The sequence below is a fragment of the Lactuca sativa genome, chromosome 8 (assembly GCF_002870075.4).
Source record: "Lactuca sativa cultivar Salinas chromosome 8, Lsat_Salinas_v11, whole genome shotgun sequence".
Classification (NCBI taxonomy): domain Eukaryota; kingdom Viridiplantae; phylum Streptophyta; class Magnoliopsida; order Asterales; family Asteraceae; genus Lactuca; species Lactuca sativa.
In genome coordinates this window covers 36,288,942-36,305,140 of record NC_056630.2, presented here as the reverse complement: position 1 = coordinate 36,305,140, position 16,199 = coordinate 36,288,942, and the positions used below count along the sequence as shown (strand labels likewise).

General features: G+C 39.8%; 1 protein-coding gene across 2 annotated transcripts; it reads right to left on the bottom strand.

Annotated features, from left to right (window-relative positions):
* Positions 1-664: 664 nt before the first annotated feature.
* Positions 665-4,746, bottom strand: LOC111889350 (U-box domain-containing protein 44). 2 transcript variants are annotated; one of them, XM_023885494.3, is made up of 4 exons: positions 4,378-4,746; positions 3,703-3,786; positions 3,026-3,595; positions 665-2,938 (listed from the first exon to the last, which is right to left on the bottom strand). In XM_023885494.3, the coding sequence occupies exons 3-4, from the start codon at positions 3,578-3,580 to the stop codon at positions 1,058-1,060; spliced, it is 2,436 nt and encodes an 811-aa protein (XP_023741262.1). In that variant the 5' UTR covers positions 3,581-3,595; positions 3,703-3,786; positions 4,378-4,746; the 3' UTR covers positions 665-1,057. The 2 variants fall into 2 exon arrangements, with proteins under 2 accessions (XP_023741262.1, XP_042753380.1); XM_042897446.2 differs by having other exon boundaries at positions 3,703-3,783.
* Positions 4,747-16,199: the final 11,453 nt, after the last annotated feature.

The following is a 16,199-nucleotide window of genomic DNA, read 5'->3' as shown; positions in this document are numbered from 1 at the left end:
TAAAATAAGTTCTTGTTTGAGCTAAAAGAAACTATTTTTTTTGTAACAAATAGATATTTATAACATAATTTTACATGTTACAAACAACTTTAAAACATGTTTTTGTTGAATTTTTATATGTAAAAATCATTTTATTGTTTATTATATTTATATAATTAATATATGTCAAATTATATAATTTATTAACGGGCCCCCACGGGAGTTTCGGGACGGGACTACCAACCCCCACTCCCGCCCCCGAAATTAAAATGGGGGTTAACCTTGCCCCCACCCCCGCCCCCATCCCTGATTTTTTTCAACAAATGCCCCCATACGGGACGGGGCCCCCACGGAACTTTTTGACATCCCTATTTGTTTTTTGTCTTTTGTTTATGCAAAGACGCATAAACAAAAGAAACAAATACCCCCTCGTTTCATCATCGAACAAAGCAAATACCCCCTCGTTTCATAAACAAAAGAAACAAATACCCCCTCGTTTCATCATCGAACAGAGCACAAAAAAGCTTGTCCAATCCATTCTAAAACCAAACACAACCTTATGAACCACTATAATCAAATAATAGACAAGGTAACTACAATAGAATTGACCTTTTGGTAACCAAGTCCCATATATTATATCATAATTCGTTCATTGTTGCCTTGTTGAGTTTGGAAACACATTCACTAAAATAAAATCAACTTAAATTACATTTTTTTTATGTTACAATTCAACAACTCAAACGACATACACACGCTTCAACTTCCTCAACAAATTCTTTTAAGTAAAGACAACAAAACAACTGCACAATTTTACACCCAACATATCCTCGATTCAAACAACAAAGCAAAAAATCAATTATACACATCTAATGAAAAAAAAACATCATATCTGTTTTCTATATACACTATCCAACGTAAAAGAAATCACAAAAACGGCTAAAAGCCATTAATGTCAAAATCCCTTCACACCAACAGTGTATAATGAAAACAATATGAAGAAACAAAAAAAATAAAATAAAACATAATACAAAACCACATATCATACAACAACATCGACAATTGTTTCTAGAATCTTCCATTATGTGTTGGGAAAGATCCCCGAAAAGTTTGGAATCTTGTCAACATGTTTCAACGCCCGCTCAGCAATCTGACGTGTCCGATAATCGCCATGCTGGAACGCCTGCACAAGAGCTGTACTAACATTCGGATCACCCGAAACTTCATACGCGATATCTTCAGTCCTTAAAAGCCTTTCAACAACCCAAACAGCTCGCCTCCATAAATTATCAGTCTTTTTTTCAACTAAAACATCCAAAATCGGCTTAATCCCTTCAGACTCACATAAAGCAGCAACCCCTTGTTCTATATTCACTCCATCATCCAACAAAGTTGATAAAGCAGCCAATGCAGCTTCAATCACTAACTCATTCGTATGATCCAAAAGCGCCACAAGTCTAGCTAATCCGGGACCTTCTAGAAGACAAAAAGTATCCCTTCTAGAACACGCCCCACGGTGGACCCTACATAGCCCCGTCATCACCGGTTGTTTGCTAAAACAAGGAAACATCACCCCACAATAGCCAGGTGGCGGAATCTCAGGGAGTTGAGTCAAATTCTTCGATTCCTGAGATAAATTCTCTAAAGAAAAAGCCGAAACCATTTGCACGTTATCAAGCCCGTTGACTTGAAGTAAGTCAACAAACAACCCCGCGAGATCATGTTCACGACATAATGAAACAGCCTTCGGTTCCTCGGTCAACACAAAAGTCAACCTCGAAAGGACTCTCACAAGACCTTCTAAATACGGTGTTACAAAACGGGATCTTCTGGGTTCCCCTTGTCTTATCATTTTGATTCTAGAAACTACCATTTCAAACGCGCCTTCATCCAACATTTGTCTTGTAAGTCCCATGTCACGTTCCGGAAGGTCCGCCAACAACCCGACAGCCGCCGCTTGTTCCTCGGTACTCGCGATGTTTTCTGAAATCACTTTGATTAACCCACCGAGTTGACCGGCTGCCCCACGTAACGAACTCGCCAACTCTTGTCCCATGTTCGGGGACAAATTATGTAAAAGTTTAATCGAAGCTAAACGAAGATCTTGTTGTGGGGCCTCGATGAATTGCACTAAACTATTAATAGCACCCGAGCTTTTGATTGCTGACACAACACTTATTAAAGTAACGGGTGAGTTTGTGAGGCCCACGAGGACGTGTAAAAGTTTGCATTCGATGGCGGGGCCCGTGTTGCTGATGAGGTGGAGGAGGTTATGGATTATGTCTTCGGAGACTAAAGTTTGGTGGTTGGGGCCCACGGGAATGGAATCGAAGTCGGAATCGGAGGCTACAATGTTGGCAAGAATTGTGGCGGAGATTTCTTTGAGGCGCATCGGGAGTTGACTTTGACTTGTGAAAAGGTGTTGGACTAATGGTGAAAGGATGCCTTGGTCAACTAAGATTTTGGCACTTGGTTCGCATGAGGAGACTTGGTTTAAGGCTTTTAAGGCGGCTTCTCGTGATTGGATGTTGGTGGTTTTCATTAGGTTGATTAATGCGGGCCCCACGGATGTTGCCACGTAGACTTTTACATCGTTGCTTAATGCCAGCTCACCGAGGTATGACGCCATGGAGAGTTTCAGTTCTGGTGAACCTTCAAGAAGAAGTGTCAAAAGAGGTTGCAATCTACCATTTTCAGCCATTTGTCTCACATTATTCTCGTTATTCTCCAAATTTTCAAGAATTTTATCCGCTTTCTCAACTGTCGACACATTTTCAGATTTACTACTTGTCATTCCAACTAATATCAAGATTGCTCCATTAACAGATCCGATCTTTTCAACCATAGCTTCGGATTTTGAAAGCTCAAAGAGCAAAGATACAGCTTCTTCTCTCTCTTTAGATTGTTCATGAGACAAAAACTTCACTATTGTCCTCACGTTGTCTCCTTCCGCCATTATTTCCTGCAAATTAGCAAAAAGAATCACATACATGATACAACTTTCGTTCAAATTAACGAATTAAAAATCAAAGATTAATTAATTAGTCACCTTATTATCATCATCATCCTCCACCACAACATGAAGAGTCTTCAAAGTTGTACACCTCACTCTTCGACTACTACTCTTCAACATATCAACAATCATTGGAATCAAATCAGCATTACGAATTATATGCTTATTTGAAAGATTCCTTTTGCAAAGATCTTGAACAAATCTCAAAGCACGCAAAATATCAGTCTCGGGACAACCGATATTTAAAGATTTGCGGGCCATGTCCAGCTGGACAGCTTCGTTTCTAGCATTCCATTCTTCAATTGTGTTCCTCAAAGCAATACTTGGATTCATATCGGTTGTTTTTAGTTCTTTTAACGTTAAGGGGCAAATGAGTTTTCTGTTGTTTTCTTTACATTCGTTGAACCAATTTTCAATGGCTTCACGTTCGAATGTTTGTCCATTTTCTAGGGTTACAGGGTCTCTCATAATTTGTTTTGTAAGAGGGCATATGAATGCGTCATAAATTGGCTCTATGTGTTGTCTTTCGTATTGGAAGCTATCATCTGATTGGCTACCAAGTTCATGACTTTCATCCCAGCTCCCTGCCATTTGACTGAATGCAGCCTGTGAAAGATTTAAAAAGTCAACAATCACATTATATAAATTGCAAACCAAAATTATAAATATAGATAATTAGCTACAAACATGTAACATTTAAAAAGGAAGTTCACCTTCAAATGTTGCTAGCTTTTTGGAAATTCTGGAAGTGTGACACTTCTAGCCTTGGTATTGACACATTGATGCAAGGACGTCTTCTACAGTAATAATAAAGATCAACTATTAGTCAATTACATAAATGACCCTCCTCAAGAACGATAAAAGAGATAATCTTTTGGATTAAAATCAATGTCATCGATACTTTGTAAGGGCAAGAAGACAACTCTTATAGAAATGTTGTCAATAATGGAACTTGTTACATTCATATCAGAACATCCGAATAGGAATATAGGACATATTCCATGTTACTAATAAAGGGTAATTTAGTCCATAGATTAATAATCAAACCTTCATGTTGCAAATTTCATTACAAGCAGAAGTAATTGTGTGAATTTCAGAAAAATTTCAAAGACCACCAATTCACTTTATAATTTGACCTATCTTAGAGATGTCATCTTATAACATCAAGATTTCTACTACAATTTCCATTGGCAAAAATCAATGCAAAACCCCAATATATAAAAAGCATAAAAGTAATCTCAAAGTCAAAATGAAAAATGAAGAATCGCATATTTGGTCCAGTAGTATCCACTCTGGATCAGAAGCTCACAGCAAAACTTAATTACTAATTGCAAATCATAATCATAATAACACCTACGCATAATTTATAGAAAAACAAGCAAAATTACCTTGTATTCTGCAACTCAATTGAACTTCTGCAGAGGTGAATTCATCCTTCGACCTGTGGTATCAATTATTGACGCAAAAAGGGTTTTATCAACAATACGAATAACATATGAGAGGAGAGGATTTCTTAATTTGTTATCGGATGAAATTTGGGGTTTTTTTTTCTGACAATTTCTCCGTCGAATCGAAAGAAAAGAGAAGGAAGGTGCCCAAGTGATCAAATTGAAAGATGACAGAAATTCAAAAGTCAAAAATGAAAGTTCTGTAAAATTTTTAATACTCATACAAAGGTTTTAGAGAGAGAAAGATGAGGGAGGTTTTGAAGTCAATGATAATAGTCGTCGTATTAGACCGTAGAACATAGTGACACAATTGTGGAGTGTATGGCATACCGTTTGACTCGATAACATGGAAGGATTTTCAATATCCAAATTAAAGCGTGTCTTTTTGATGATTGATCAACCTTTTCAACTATTGTTTTTAATTTTTTTTTTTTATGCTCATAAAGATTCTTTTTATAATATGATTAAATAATATTTGACAAATATTAAATATACGATGTTTTATCATATATTTTTGAATGCATGTTATATGAAATAATATATCTATAAATATGTTCCAATGTTTTTAAGGATATTAGCTTTGAGTTTTGATTTGTATGTCGACTCTCTAAGGTTTCTTCGGACACAATTTTAAAGTACCGGTAGCATTGATTGTGTAACATCATCAATTCTATACTAAATGAGTATATTGTATTTTGTAACCGAGTGCGTTATAAACATTGTTTAATTGTAATAAAAATTCGATTGTACAAGTATGATGATATTGGTGCATTAATTTTCATCTAATTTTACTCGTAAAATTGTGAAGAGTATAAATGATAATGCATGAGCTAACAATGAAAACGTTACAAGTGCACCACAGTGTTTTTGTGCGTATTGGCTAAGAACAATCGACACAACAAAGGGCATCATGTCTAAGTCACATAGGCGAAGCAGACATACTGGCACAACATTCAAGTCATGTGGCAAGTCGTGTGACACCTATGATCACTTGTTGAGATGCACCGACTTTCATTGACCAGTAGGTTTAAATTTCACATACTTTGTTCAGTCCCATTTCTTCTCTTGAAAAGCTGAGGCGCGAACTTGGGGGCATGTAAGACGATCTATTGAGGCTTGAAGTTTAAAATCTTTTCATTCTAATTAAAGGTATAAAAATGTAAGAGTGTTGCTAAATAGACACACTATGAACATCGTTTATCAAAAGATTGACTACTTGTAACTAGTTTTTTTTTCCAAAAAATAATGCAATTTCAACAAATAAAAATAATTTAATAAATTAGCAGTGTCTATATGATAAAATAGGGTGTTTTTTAGCGAACCCCAAATGTAATCCCATGATTAATTCACTTTATGATCCATGTCATTAAACTAGGGTTTATATGATAAAATGGGGAAGATGATTATATGAGATTGATGAACTTCATGTTTGTAGTTGGTTAAGATATTATACGTATTGATTGCATATTAGTGGTTACTTAAGTTATAATACGTATTAAAGTAATTATCATATACTATGCAAGAATTGGAGATTATACTCACCCTTTTATACCAAATTGTCAAAGGATTAGAGTTAATATCCGGTGTTATTAGCTCCCTCGTGTTAGTTTTTTTTTTAGAACGATGGAATTTTATTAATCAGAAAACCTAGCAAGAAAGAAACAAACACATAAGGTAACAACTAGTTTAGGGTTTTGAAGCCACCCAAACCAATTAAGATTAAAAAAGAACTCTATTTTGACACTAGATAAGCTAATAAACATTTTATTAAAATCATAAGTTGTTTTAAATAAGCAATCCCAAATACCCTTTAAAAACATGACACTGAAGTGGAGATGGATACCGAAAAGAGCAATAAAGAGCATCATCGAGTTTAGAGAGCTCGAGAGACATCAAGGGTACAATTAATGGTACAACTGGGAAGAGGGAGTCTATATTTCTCTGGCTGTAATTTCGTTCTCGAGTTGTTCTATAACATACAGATCCCAAGGTATGAATTTTATTTAATTATAAGAAAATCTGGGTTGCCAGATATAGTGATGGCATCACCACGACATGACAATTTAATTTGTAGCTGTGTGTTTTAAGGTTGTGAGATCATCTTGGCAAGCTTGGAACTTCTGTTTGAGTATCTTCTGGATTCTTGTGAGTAATCAAGTTCAAATCTTCATGCATTAGGGCCTTGGATCTATGCTTCTTATCCATTTTCTCATATTTTGGGAATGTTTGGATAGTAGGATGTCATAAAGTTGGCAACTTTATGAATCCTTGTGGTGCATTAAAGGTTTTATTCAATGGATTTGGAGAGTTAGTGAGTTTTGGGCGTCATACATGGGATTTGATCTTATTTTCCCTTCATTTTGACATAGCTTATGTTTAAGACATGCATTGGACATACATGTCTAAATAACAATGATTTTTATCGTATTCTGAGATAAGGAATGCCTCCTAGAAAGTTTGGTTGTTTGGCTTGAAGGATTAAGAGATTAATGCATTAAGTTGCCTTTTTTGGACTCTAGAACCTCGATCTAGACTTATACGAATGTCTTAAGGGATAAAGTTAGAAACTTTATCCATTAAGACATTGGAAAGGACCAAATCTGAGCTTTGGAGCTCTTGAAATCGGAAGAAAATGGATTAAGCTTGTTTGAGCTGTTTAGACCAGTCCCCACGACGTGGCCTTAGGCTGTCACGATGTGGCGACTGGGGGATCATCGACTGTTTTGACATTTAGTGCCCATGACGTGGATGGTTGCTGATTGACAATTTTAACCTTGATTTGACTATTGACTTTGAGGATTGACTTTTGACTTGTTGACTTTTAGTCAAAGTTCTAGTTTACAAAGATAACCTAAGAGTTTATCTTGTGTGGTAATCTAGGTAGCGTTTAGTACATATTTCCTGATTGTGTGGGTTTTTGACGTTTGACTGCATTAGCGATGTGACCTCTTCACTATAGTCATGAGTCGAAGGCACCAATGCCGACCCACTGGATTGTGTTATGTAGGATGCTAGCTGTCTTTGTGACTCTTTGTCACACCCAGAAACCGATGACGGAAACGTTCCGGGGCGGAGGACATCATTAGTAGTATAACAACCATTGTACATAGTAAGCATAGTAAACACAACCATTACATTACATAAGAATATTTACATTTATTTGAAAGTGGAGAAATACATAGTTTATATACATCAGTATAAACAAGAGTAAAGACGAGACTTCTATATGCACCGTCTTCTCCAAAAGTAAGCAAGATACCTGTCTAACATTGACCTGAGAATACAAGCAGTTTTAGAAATATCAGCATAAAGCTGGTAAGTTCATAAGTATGTTTTGTAATGAAAAATTGGTTACTAAATCTTATGAAAATACTTCAGTTCCATTGATAAAGATTTCAGTAAATATCGAAAACCATTATTATTGAGTTATGAAATACATATGCATGTTTTCCCAGAAAATCCCATATTTTCTAACATGTTAGTTGATTTCCATGTTTGTCGATTCCCATTCGGTAAGAAAACCCTGGTTACCACCAGTAAGTATAGTAGTTTTACTACTTAAGATAAAACCATAAGTCGTGTCCCTAGAATACCCTCCAGTAAGTAAGTAGGTAGTTTTATTACATAAATAAAAATATAGAAGAAGGAAAGTAATCCATGAACAAAGTTAGTTTATATGTATTGTGAGTCGTATAACCATACTAATTTGACCCGTGACCTTCTTGACGTTCTTCAGGAGTCGTATGATTTCCAAAATTTGTCACCACATGCGTGCCCGCCTAACTGTAGCTAGCAGTTTAGGTGTGAGATTGTCAGTCCCGAATAGATCTATCCACAAATTTCACGCTCTCCCTCCAGGAGACTCTGGTTATACTACCGGAGAGGATTTATTGGTACCCCGTAGGGCATAACGCAGATAAGTCTCAAGTTTCGAAGTCGTTTGGAACAAAGTAGAGTATAAATAATTAAACACCAGGTAACTATTTATCATGATACTCTAGGTTAATAATGGATAAACTAAATCAGACATAGTTTATATATTGACTTTGCATGGAATTAGAATCTGAAAGCAAGTAATGAAGATCCCAAATTATTCCCATAACAATTTGAATGGTTTGATAACTTCCCATGTTGTTTAGAAAACTATGTAATTATATTTAGAAAGCGTCCCTTATGCTTTGCATAGTACAAAAGGGATAAAGGTATCTAAAAGTTTGATCGAAAATCGTTATAATTACATTAGTTTTTGAATTACGAAATCCTTTATGATATGCTTGTATTCCCCCCTGAAAACATGAAAAACTCGGAAAAGTGTAGGGGTATGAATTCACCTGACTTGGGTGATTCGGATGAACGGACTATATAGGATGCTATGTGCCAACTGAGGACTTGAACACACACTCGTATCCTATGTAACATGAAGTGATACATAATTGTATCTAATTAGCTATTTAATCACTAATTAAGTAAGTAAATACACTCTAATGCGTGAAAACACTTTATTTCAAGTGTTAGGAATGATACGGGTTGCATCTACGGAGTGTATGGCCTCATTATGGAGTTTACTCTTCAAGTGGATGACTTCTAGAGGTGTTTACAGCCCAAAGACCACTTCCCCATGAGTTTATGCCCGTAAACTCATGGCTATGGTGTGTTTGTATGCTTCAAGGTCTTATATCACTTAAGGAAGTAAGCTAGACTCAAATCTAGGGCATAGGAAGTGACTAGGGCTCCAAATGGACCCTTTTATGGAGTTTACGGCCAAAGGACCATTTTCTTTTGGGTTTATGGCCGTAAACTCTAAGAGGACTTGGTTTCTTTGATGTTTAAGGTCCCTACTTCAATGGTGGTTGATTCTATGTTGAGTTCTAGGCATAAGGAAGGAAGAAAGGGCAACTTTTCACCCTTAAAGGTAATTCACGGCCCAAGAACATTCATTGGCCGTAAACTCTCATTCATCCTTGATTCATGGTGTTTTCTAAGTCCAAAACATGTTAATCCTAGTGTACAATGAGTTAGGATAGGAATACTTACAATCTAGGAGCTTGAAAAGGGTGATTCTTGATCAAATCCGAGTTTGAAGAGAGAGAGTAGAGAGAGAGACTTCTAAGAGTGGAAAAAGAGTGAAATGGAGGACCACTCATTCCTTATATAGGGTGAGTTTACTGCCCAAGTGAGTTTACCGCCCAGAGTTTTCCGCCGTAAACTCCACGTTTACGGCCGTAAACTCCATCTTATGGAGTTTATGGCATGGTTTTTGATGTTAAGACTTTAGTGGCGGTTTTCTAACAGTTGATCCTTAAGTGTAGTCGGCTCGGAATATTAATATGGAATTTAAATTAGGCTAAAAGATGGAGGAAATGAATTTGATTTTCAAATAAAGTTATAGATTGCTGAAATTATATATACGAAATATTCGGGTTGTCACATCATCCCCCCATTAGAGGGAATTTCGTCCCGAAATTAGAGTTCAAACAACTAATATTTTACACAACAACTAAGAAAATAGATGAGGGTATGTAAGTTTCATTTGATCCTCGCGCTCCCAAGTGAACTCCGGTCCTCGTTTGGCGTTCCAGTGGACTTTCACAATTGGGATGCGGCTTTGTTTCGTACGTTTGATCTCCCGATCCATGATTTCGATTGTCTCTTCCATGAAGTTGAGGTTCTCGTTGATTTCGATCTCATCAAGAGGGATCACAAGGGTTTCATAGGATAGGCACTTCTTAAGATTAGAGACGTGGAAAACAGGGTGGATGTTGCCAAGTTCTTGAGGTAGTTGGAGTTTGTAGGCTACGGGACCGATCCTAGCGAGGATCTCGAAAGGTCCTATGTACCTTGGGTTCAATTTCCCGTGCTTTCTGAAGCGTATCATGCCTTTCCAGGGCGAGACCTTCAACAGGACACAATCTCCAACCTGGAATTCCAAGGGTTTTCGTCGTTTATCGGCGTAGCTCTTTTTTCTGTCTCGTGAAGCTTTCAGTCGGTCACAGATTTGGATGATCTTTTCGGTGGTTTCACAAATGATTTCAGGACCAGTGAGAGTACTGTCAGGGACTAGACCCTTGGCTAGCTGCGTGTCCCCTACCTCGACCCAGCATAGAGGGGATCTGCACTTGCGACCGTAGAGGGCTTCGAACGGGGCAACCTTGATACTGGTGTGGTAGCTGTTGTTATAAGAGAATTCAAAAAAGGGTAAATGAGTGTCCCACGACTTTCCGTAATCGATGACACATGTTCTCAACATGTCTTCCAAGGTCTGGATAGTTCTCTCATTCTGACTGTCTTTCTGAGGATGATAAGTTGTGCTCATGTCTAGCTTAGTTCCAAGAGCCTTCTGTAGGGACTGCCAAAATCTCGAGGTAAACCTGCTATCTCGATCGGAGATAATGGACACAAGCACACCGTGCAGTCGGACTATCTCTTGGATGTAGATTAGCGTGAGTCTTTCCATTTTAAATGTTTCTTTAATCGGTAGGAAGTGAGCAGATTTTGTCAATCGATCGACAATTACCCAAATGGTATCCTACCCACTCGGAGATTTGGGCAATTTGGTAATGAAATCCATAGAAATCATCTCCCATTTCCACACAGGTATTTCGGGCTGCTGGAGCAGACCTGAGGGTTTCTGATATTTGACCTTCACCTTGGCGCAAGTCAGACACTTGCCCATGAAGGTAGCGATTTCGGCTTTCATGTTTGGACACCAGTATAGTTTCTTGAGGTCCAGGTACATCTTATCCGAACCTGGGTGTACGGAGTATCTAGTCTTGTAAGCTTCGTTCATAACAACCTCCCTGAAACCTCCGAACTTTGGGGTCCAGATTCGATCCATGAAACAATAGACTCCATCACCTCTGGTCTCAAGATTCGTATCCATTCCCCTCAAGGCTTCATTCAACACGTTCTTTGGTTTTAGGGCTTCCAACTGAGCCTCTCTGATTTGTGCGGATAAGTGGGAATGGATGGTTATTGCCAGTGTCTTCGCCTTGTTGTTTGAGCTTTCCTTTCGGCTAAGGGCATCTGCCACCACATTGGCCTTGCCGGGATGGTAGCGGATTTCGCACTCATAGTTACTGAGCAGCTCTACCCATCGCCGTTGTCTCATGTTTAAGTCCTTCTGATCGAAGATGTGTTGTAGGCTTTTATGGTCAGTGAAAATCGTGCACTTGGTTCCGTAGAGATAATGTCTCCAAATCTTCAGTGCAAAGACCACTGCTCCCAACTCTAGGTCGTGAGTAGTATAACTGACTTCGTGTGCTTTCAGCTTTCTTGAGGCATAAGCAATAAATTTTCCTCGCTGCATGAGCACACAGCCTAAGCCCTGATTGGATGCATCACAGTAGACAACGAAGTCCTCCATTCCTTCGGGCAGGGACAGGATAGGTGCGCTACACAAGGCTCGCTTCAACGTTTGGAATGCATCATCTTGCTTTTCATTCCAACAAAAGGGTACACCTTTCTGTGTCAGAGTAGTTAAGGGTTTGGCAATTCTAGAAATTTTTTGGATGAACCTATGATAATAGCCGGCAAGACCCAAGAATTGACGGATTTCTGTGGGTGTCTTCGGTTCTGACCAATTATCTATCGCCTTGATTTTGGAAGGGTCTACGTGTATGCCCTCCTCGCTTACCACGTGACCTAGGAAAGTTACCTTCCGAATCCAGAATTCACACTTGGAGAATTTTGCGCACAACTTCTCCAATCTAAGTGTTTCCAGCAGTAATCTCAAGTGTTGTTTGTGATATTCCTCGCTTCTGGAATATATGAGTATATCGTCAATGAACACAATAAAGAACTTGTCAAGAAAAGGACAACACACCCGGTTCATCAGGTCCATGAACACTGCCGGTGCGTTGGTTAGACTGAAGGGCATCACCACAAATTCGTAGTGACATTATCGAGTCCGAAATGCTGTCTTGGAAACATCACTCTCATGAACTCGTAGCTGATGGTACCCTGATCTAAGGTCTATTTTCGAGAAGTAACTGGCTCCCTAGAGTTGATCGAAAAGTTCATCTATTTGAGGAAGAGGATAACGGTTTTTGACGGTCAGCTTGTTCAGTTCACGGTAGTCTATACACATCCGAAAGGATCCATCCTTCTTTTTCACGAATAACACCGGGGCTCCCCAGGGTGAGGAACTCGGTCTGATGAACCCTTTGCTGAGTAGCTCATTAAGCTGACTGGATAACTCTTGCATTTCTACTGGCACTAAGCGATATGGAGACTTGGCTACGGGGGTAGCTCCAGGAATTAGGTCGATGCAAAACTCGACTTGGCGTTTGGGAGGAATTCCCGGGAGCTCTTTGGGAAATACATCAGGAAAGTTGCAAACTTTGGGGATGCTCTCGAGGTCTTTAACTTCTTGTTTCTCGTTGATTACATGAGCTAGGAATGCATGACACTCCTTTCGCAGAAGTTTTTGAGTTTTGATGCATGAAATGATGCGAAGATTTGAACTAAGTTTATCGTCGTAGATCATGAGAGTCTGGCCAGAGGGAAGATTGAGACGGATAGATTTTTCGCAACAAAGGATATCAACATGATTGGGACTCAACCAATCCATGCCAATGATAACATCAAAGCTCTTTATGGAACCTGGCATAAGGTCGATGGGAAAGGAATGATCGTTTAGGGTAAGGGTGCAGTCTATGAATATATCGTTAGCGTTTTCTTTCTCACCGTTAGCCATCTCGACGGTAAACATTTTGGTTAATGGTTGAGGATTATGTTTAAGAAGATGTTTGAATGCATGAGTAACAAAACTTATTTTAGCACCAGAATCAAAAAGGATGCATGCATAAGAGTTGTCGAGAAGGAACGTACCCGTGACAACGGTGGGATCGGCGACTGCCTCCTTTTGCCCCATCGTTAGAACTCTCCCAGTATTGTTAGTCTTTGTAGCCTTGGGACAATTTCTCTTGTAATGCCCGACCTCACCACAACCATAACAGGCTTGACTGACACCTGCTCCGGATGCTTGATTAGTTGGTTGGGCTGGTGCTCTGCAGTTTCGAGCAATGTGACCCTTCTTGCCACAGTTGTTGCAAAGCATTTCACGACATGGGCCATGGATACGATGGTGGTAACTACACTTATTGCACCACGGGAGGGTACCAGTATATCCACTGGTAGGTGCTTGAGATGTAGGAGTGGCGACAGGAGTAGTAGCAGCGTGGACTGCCACAGTTTGTTGTTTCTTGGAGGATCCTTGCGAACTCTGACCCTTCCACTTGTTCCAAAATTTCTTTTTATTCTCCCTACTCTCCTTTGCTGGTTTTGAAGCGGTTGTTACTTCATCAAGATCGACTCCATGATCGATCAGAGTCTGTGCTAGGCATTTAGCGCTATCGAAGGTGTTTGGCCTAGCAGCCAAGACATTTCCTTTGGTTGGCTGGGTCACCCCCAGATGAATCTTTCAATCTTTTTGCTTTCCGGGGTGACCATTCCCGGACAAAGGAGTGCTAGGTCTTCAAACCTAGAAGTGTAAGCAGCGATATGGGAACCCTTCATCTTTAGGTTCCAGAGTTCATGCTCCAGTTTCTGCATTTCGCCCCGCGGGCAGTACTCGGCAAGCATGAGCTCCTTCAAGCTCTCCCAACCCATAGCATTTGCTACAGGCAGGGTTAAGGATTTGACTCGGCCATTCCACCAAGTCAATGCTTTGTCGGTGAAAGTGCAGGTGGCGAATTTCACCTTGTTGTCTTCCGAACAAGAACAAATTTCGAAGATAGACTCGATCTTTTCGAACCATCGAGTCAGGGTAATAACACCTCCAGTGCCATTGAAAGATGTGGGTTTCGCATTCATGAAGTCTTTATAGGACCACTCCTTCTGGTGTCCCTGACCACCTTCTTGGTTTTGGGGATGAGTACCACCTCCTGGCCCACCAGAGCCGCCAGGGTTCATCTGTGACATTGTAGCAACCACAACAGCAGTACCGGCTGCTTGGAACATGGCGGGATCAAATGGAGGAGGTGGCGGAGGAGGATTGTTGTTCTTTGAGTTGGGTCTTTTCCTTGGAGGCATCTTGATCTAAAATGATCAGGAAAGAGAGGATGGTAAGTCCTCTGGATATAATCAAGAGATATGAAACAAGAGATATCTCATTATGGCAGATAGAGTGTTCTACTAAGCGATAGAACAAGAAAAAGTTATTAAAGCAGGTAAACTATCGCTAAGGAAAGAATGAGTAACAACACTTGAAATGAATTTCTACAACGTATTCGGCTTGACTAAAATACTCCCATAGTATTTTATGTTTTGTTTTGACGATGACTTGTTGTATGGATATTTGGTAAGTTTTAGGCCTGCTGTACACTATAGTCACTCCCAAGCACATGTTGGCCGCGTCTCAAATGAATATAGTTGATCAGGCTATATTGACCCTAGACACGACTACATAACTGCCCAGGTTTAACCGCAGTTCCCAACACCCAATTACTTTTGTTTTGTTCTACTCGTGGTTACTGTTTCTGATATTTAGGTATTCTTGTATACTTTTTTGTAAAAATACTTGTATTTTAAAGTATACTTTTAGTTCAGAGCACTTCGGCCCCTTAGTGTTTATAGTTGTATACCATGTAAGGTTCGGTATACTTTGTTCACTATAAACAAAAGCTCTGATACCAATCTGTCACACCCCGAAACTGTAACATCCTGATTTCCCAGGTATATTATTTTATTTATTTATTTTAGAATTTGTGGAGGAACTCGGCGAGTTGGAGCCAAGACTCGCCGAGTAGGGTCGCGGATGTTCATCCGGGTTCACGTCCGGACTCGGCGAGTCCACGCTGTTTAATGAAACCCTAATTCGCCAGGTTTGGAGCCTATTTAAGGGCACTTATAGCCTCCCATTGCGGCTACCAGTCCCTTTGAGAGAACCCGAAGTGAGCTAAATCGTTGTGAGAGAGAAGAAGTCACTTTTTGATCCTTGAACCTTTGGTTTAGCAAGAAGAAGGTGACAAGAGCAAAGAGGAGGTGCGATTCAAGCAACTCCAGAGTTCATAGACTTCATTTTGAGGTAATAGTTCAAACCTCCTTCAGTTTTGGTGTTGATCTTTAGAGTTAGGGTTTTCTAACCCCCTTTGGAGAGTGATTATGTGGAGCAAATAGTCCCTCTTTGAGTTTGTGCCTTGGATCTGGACTCAAAGAGGTCTAGAGACCTTAACCCTTGGAGCTTTATGGATCAGTTTGGGGTTATTGGACTTAGGTTGCCATTTTTGGGACTAAATCTCCTTTTGATGCCTTGTTGTGGTTGTACAAGCATCTTGACGTGACATTCATGCTTGGGGAGGCCAGATCTATGGTTTGGGGAAACAGATCTGACCTCAGGAGGTCAGTAGAGTTTGTGCATGGCATGAACTCGCCGAGTTGTTCTTGGGACTCGGCGAGTAGGGTTAGGGTTTCACGTAAATTGTTCAGCGAGTAGACTTGCCGAGTTGGGGGATGACTCAGTGAGTCAGGAGGGAATTAGAGAACTGGAGTTCAAGGCGGTACTCGCCGAGTTGTTCTTGAGACTCAGCGAGTTGAGTCGGGGTGGCCCCGCGATTCATGACTGGTATGACTCGTCGAGCATAGGGAGGGACTCGGCGTGTCAAGCGGGACAAAGAGTTAAAGGACATGTGAGAACTCGCCGAGTCACCGGTGCACTCGGCAAGTAGGGTCAAAGTGGGACCATTGACTTTTGTTGACTTTTAGGGTTTGGTCATCAATGGAGTCCTTGTGATAAGAGGGGAGGGTAAAATAGTCTTTTACCT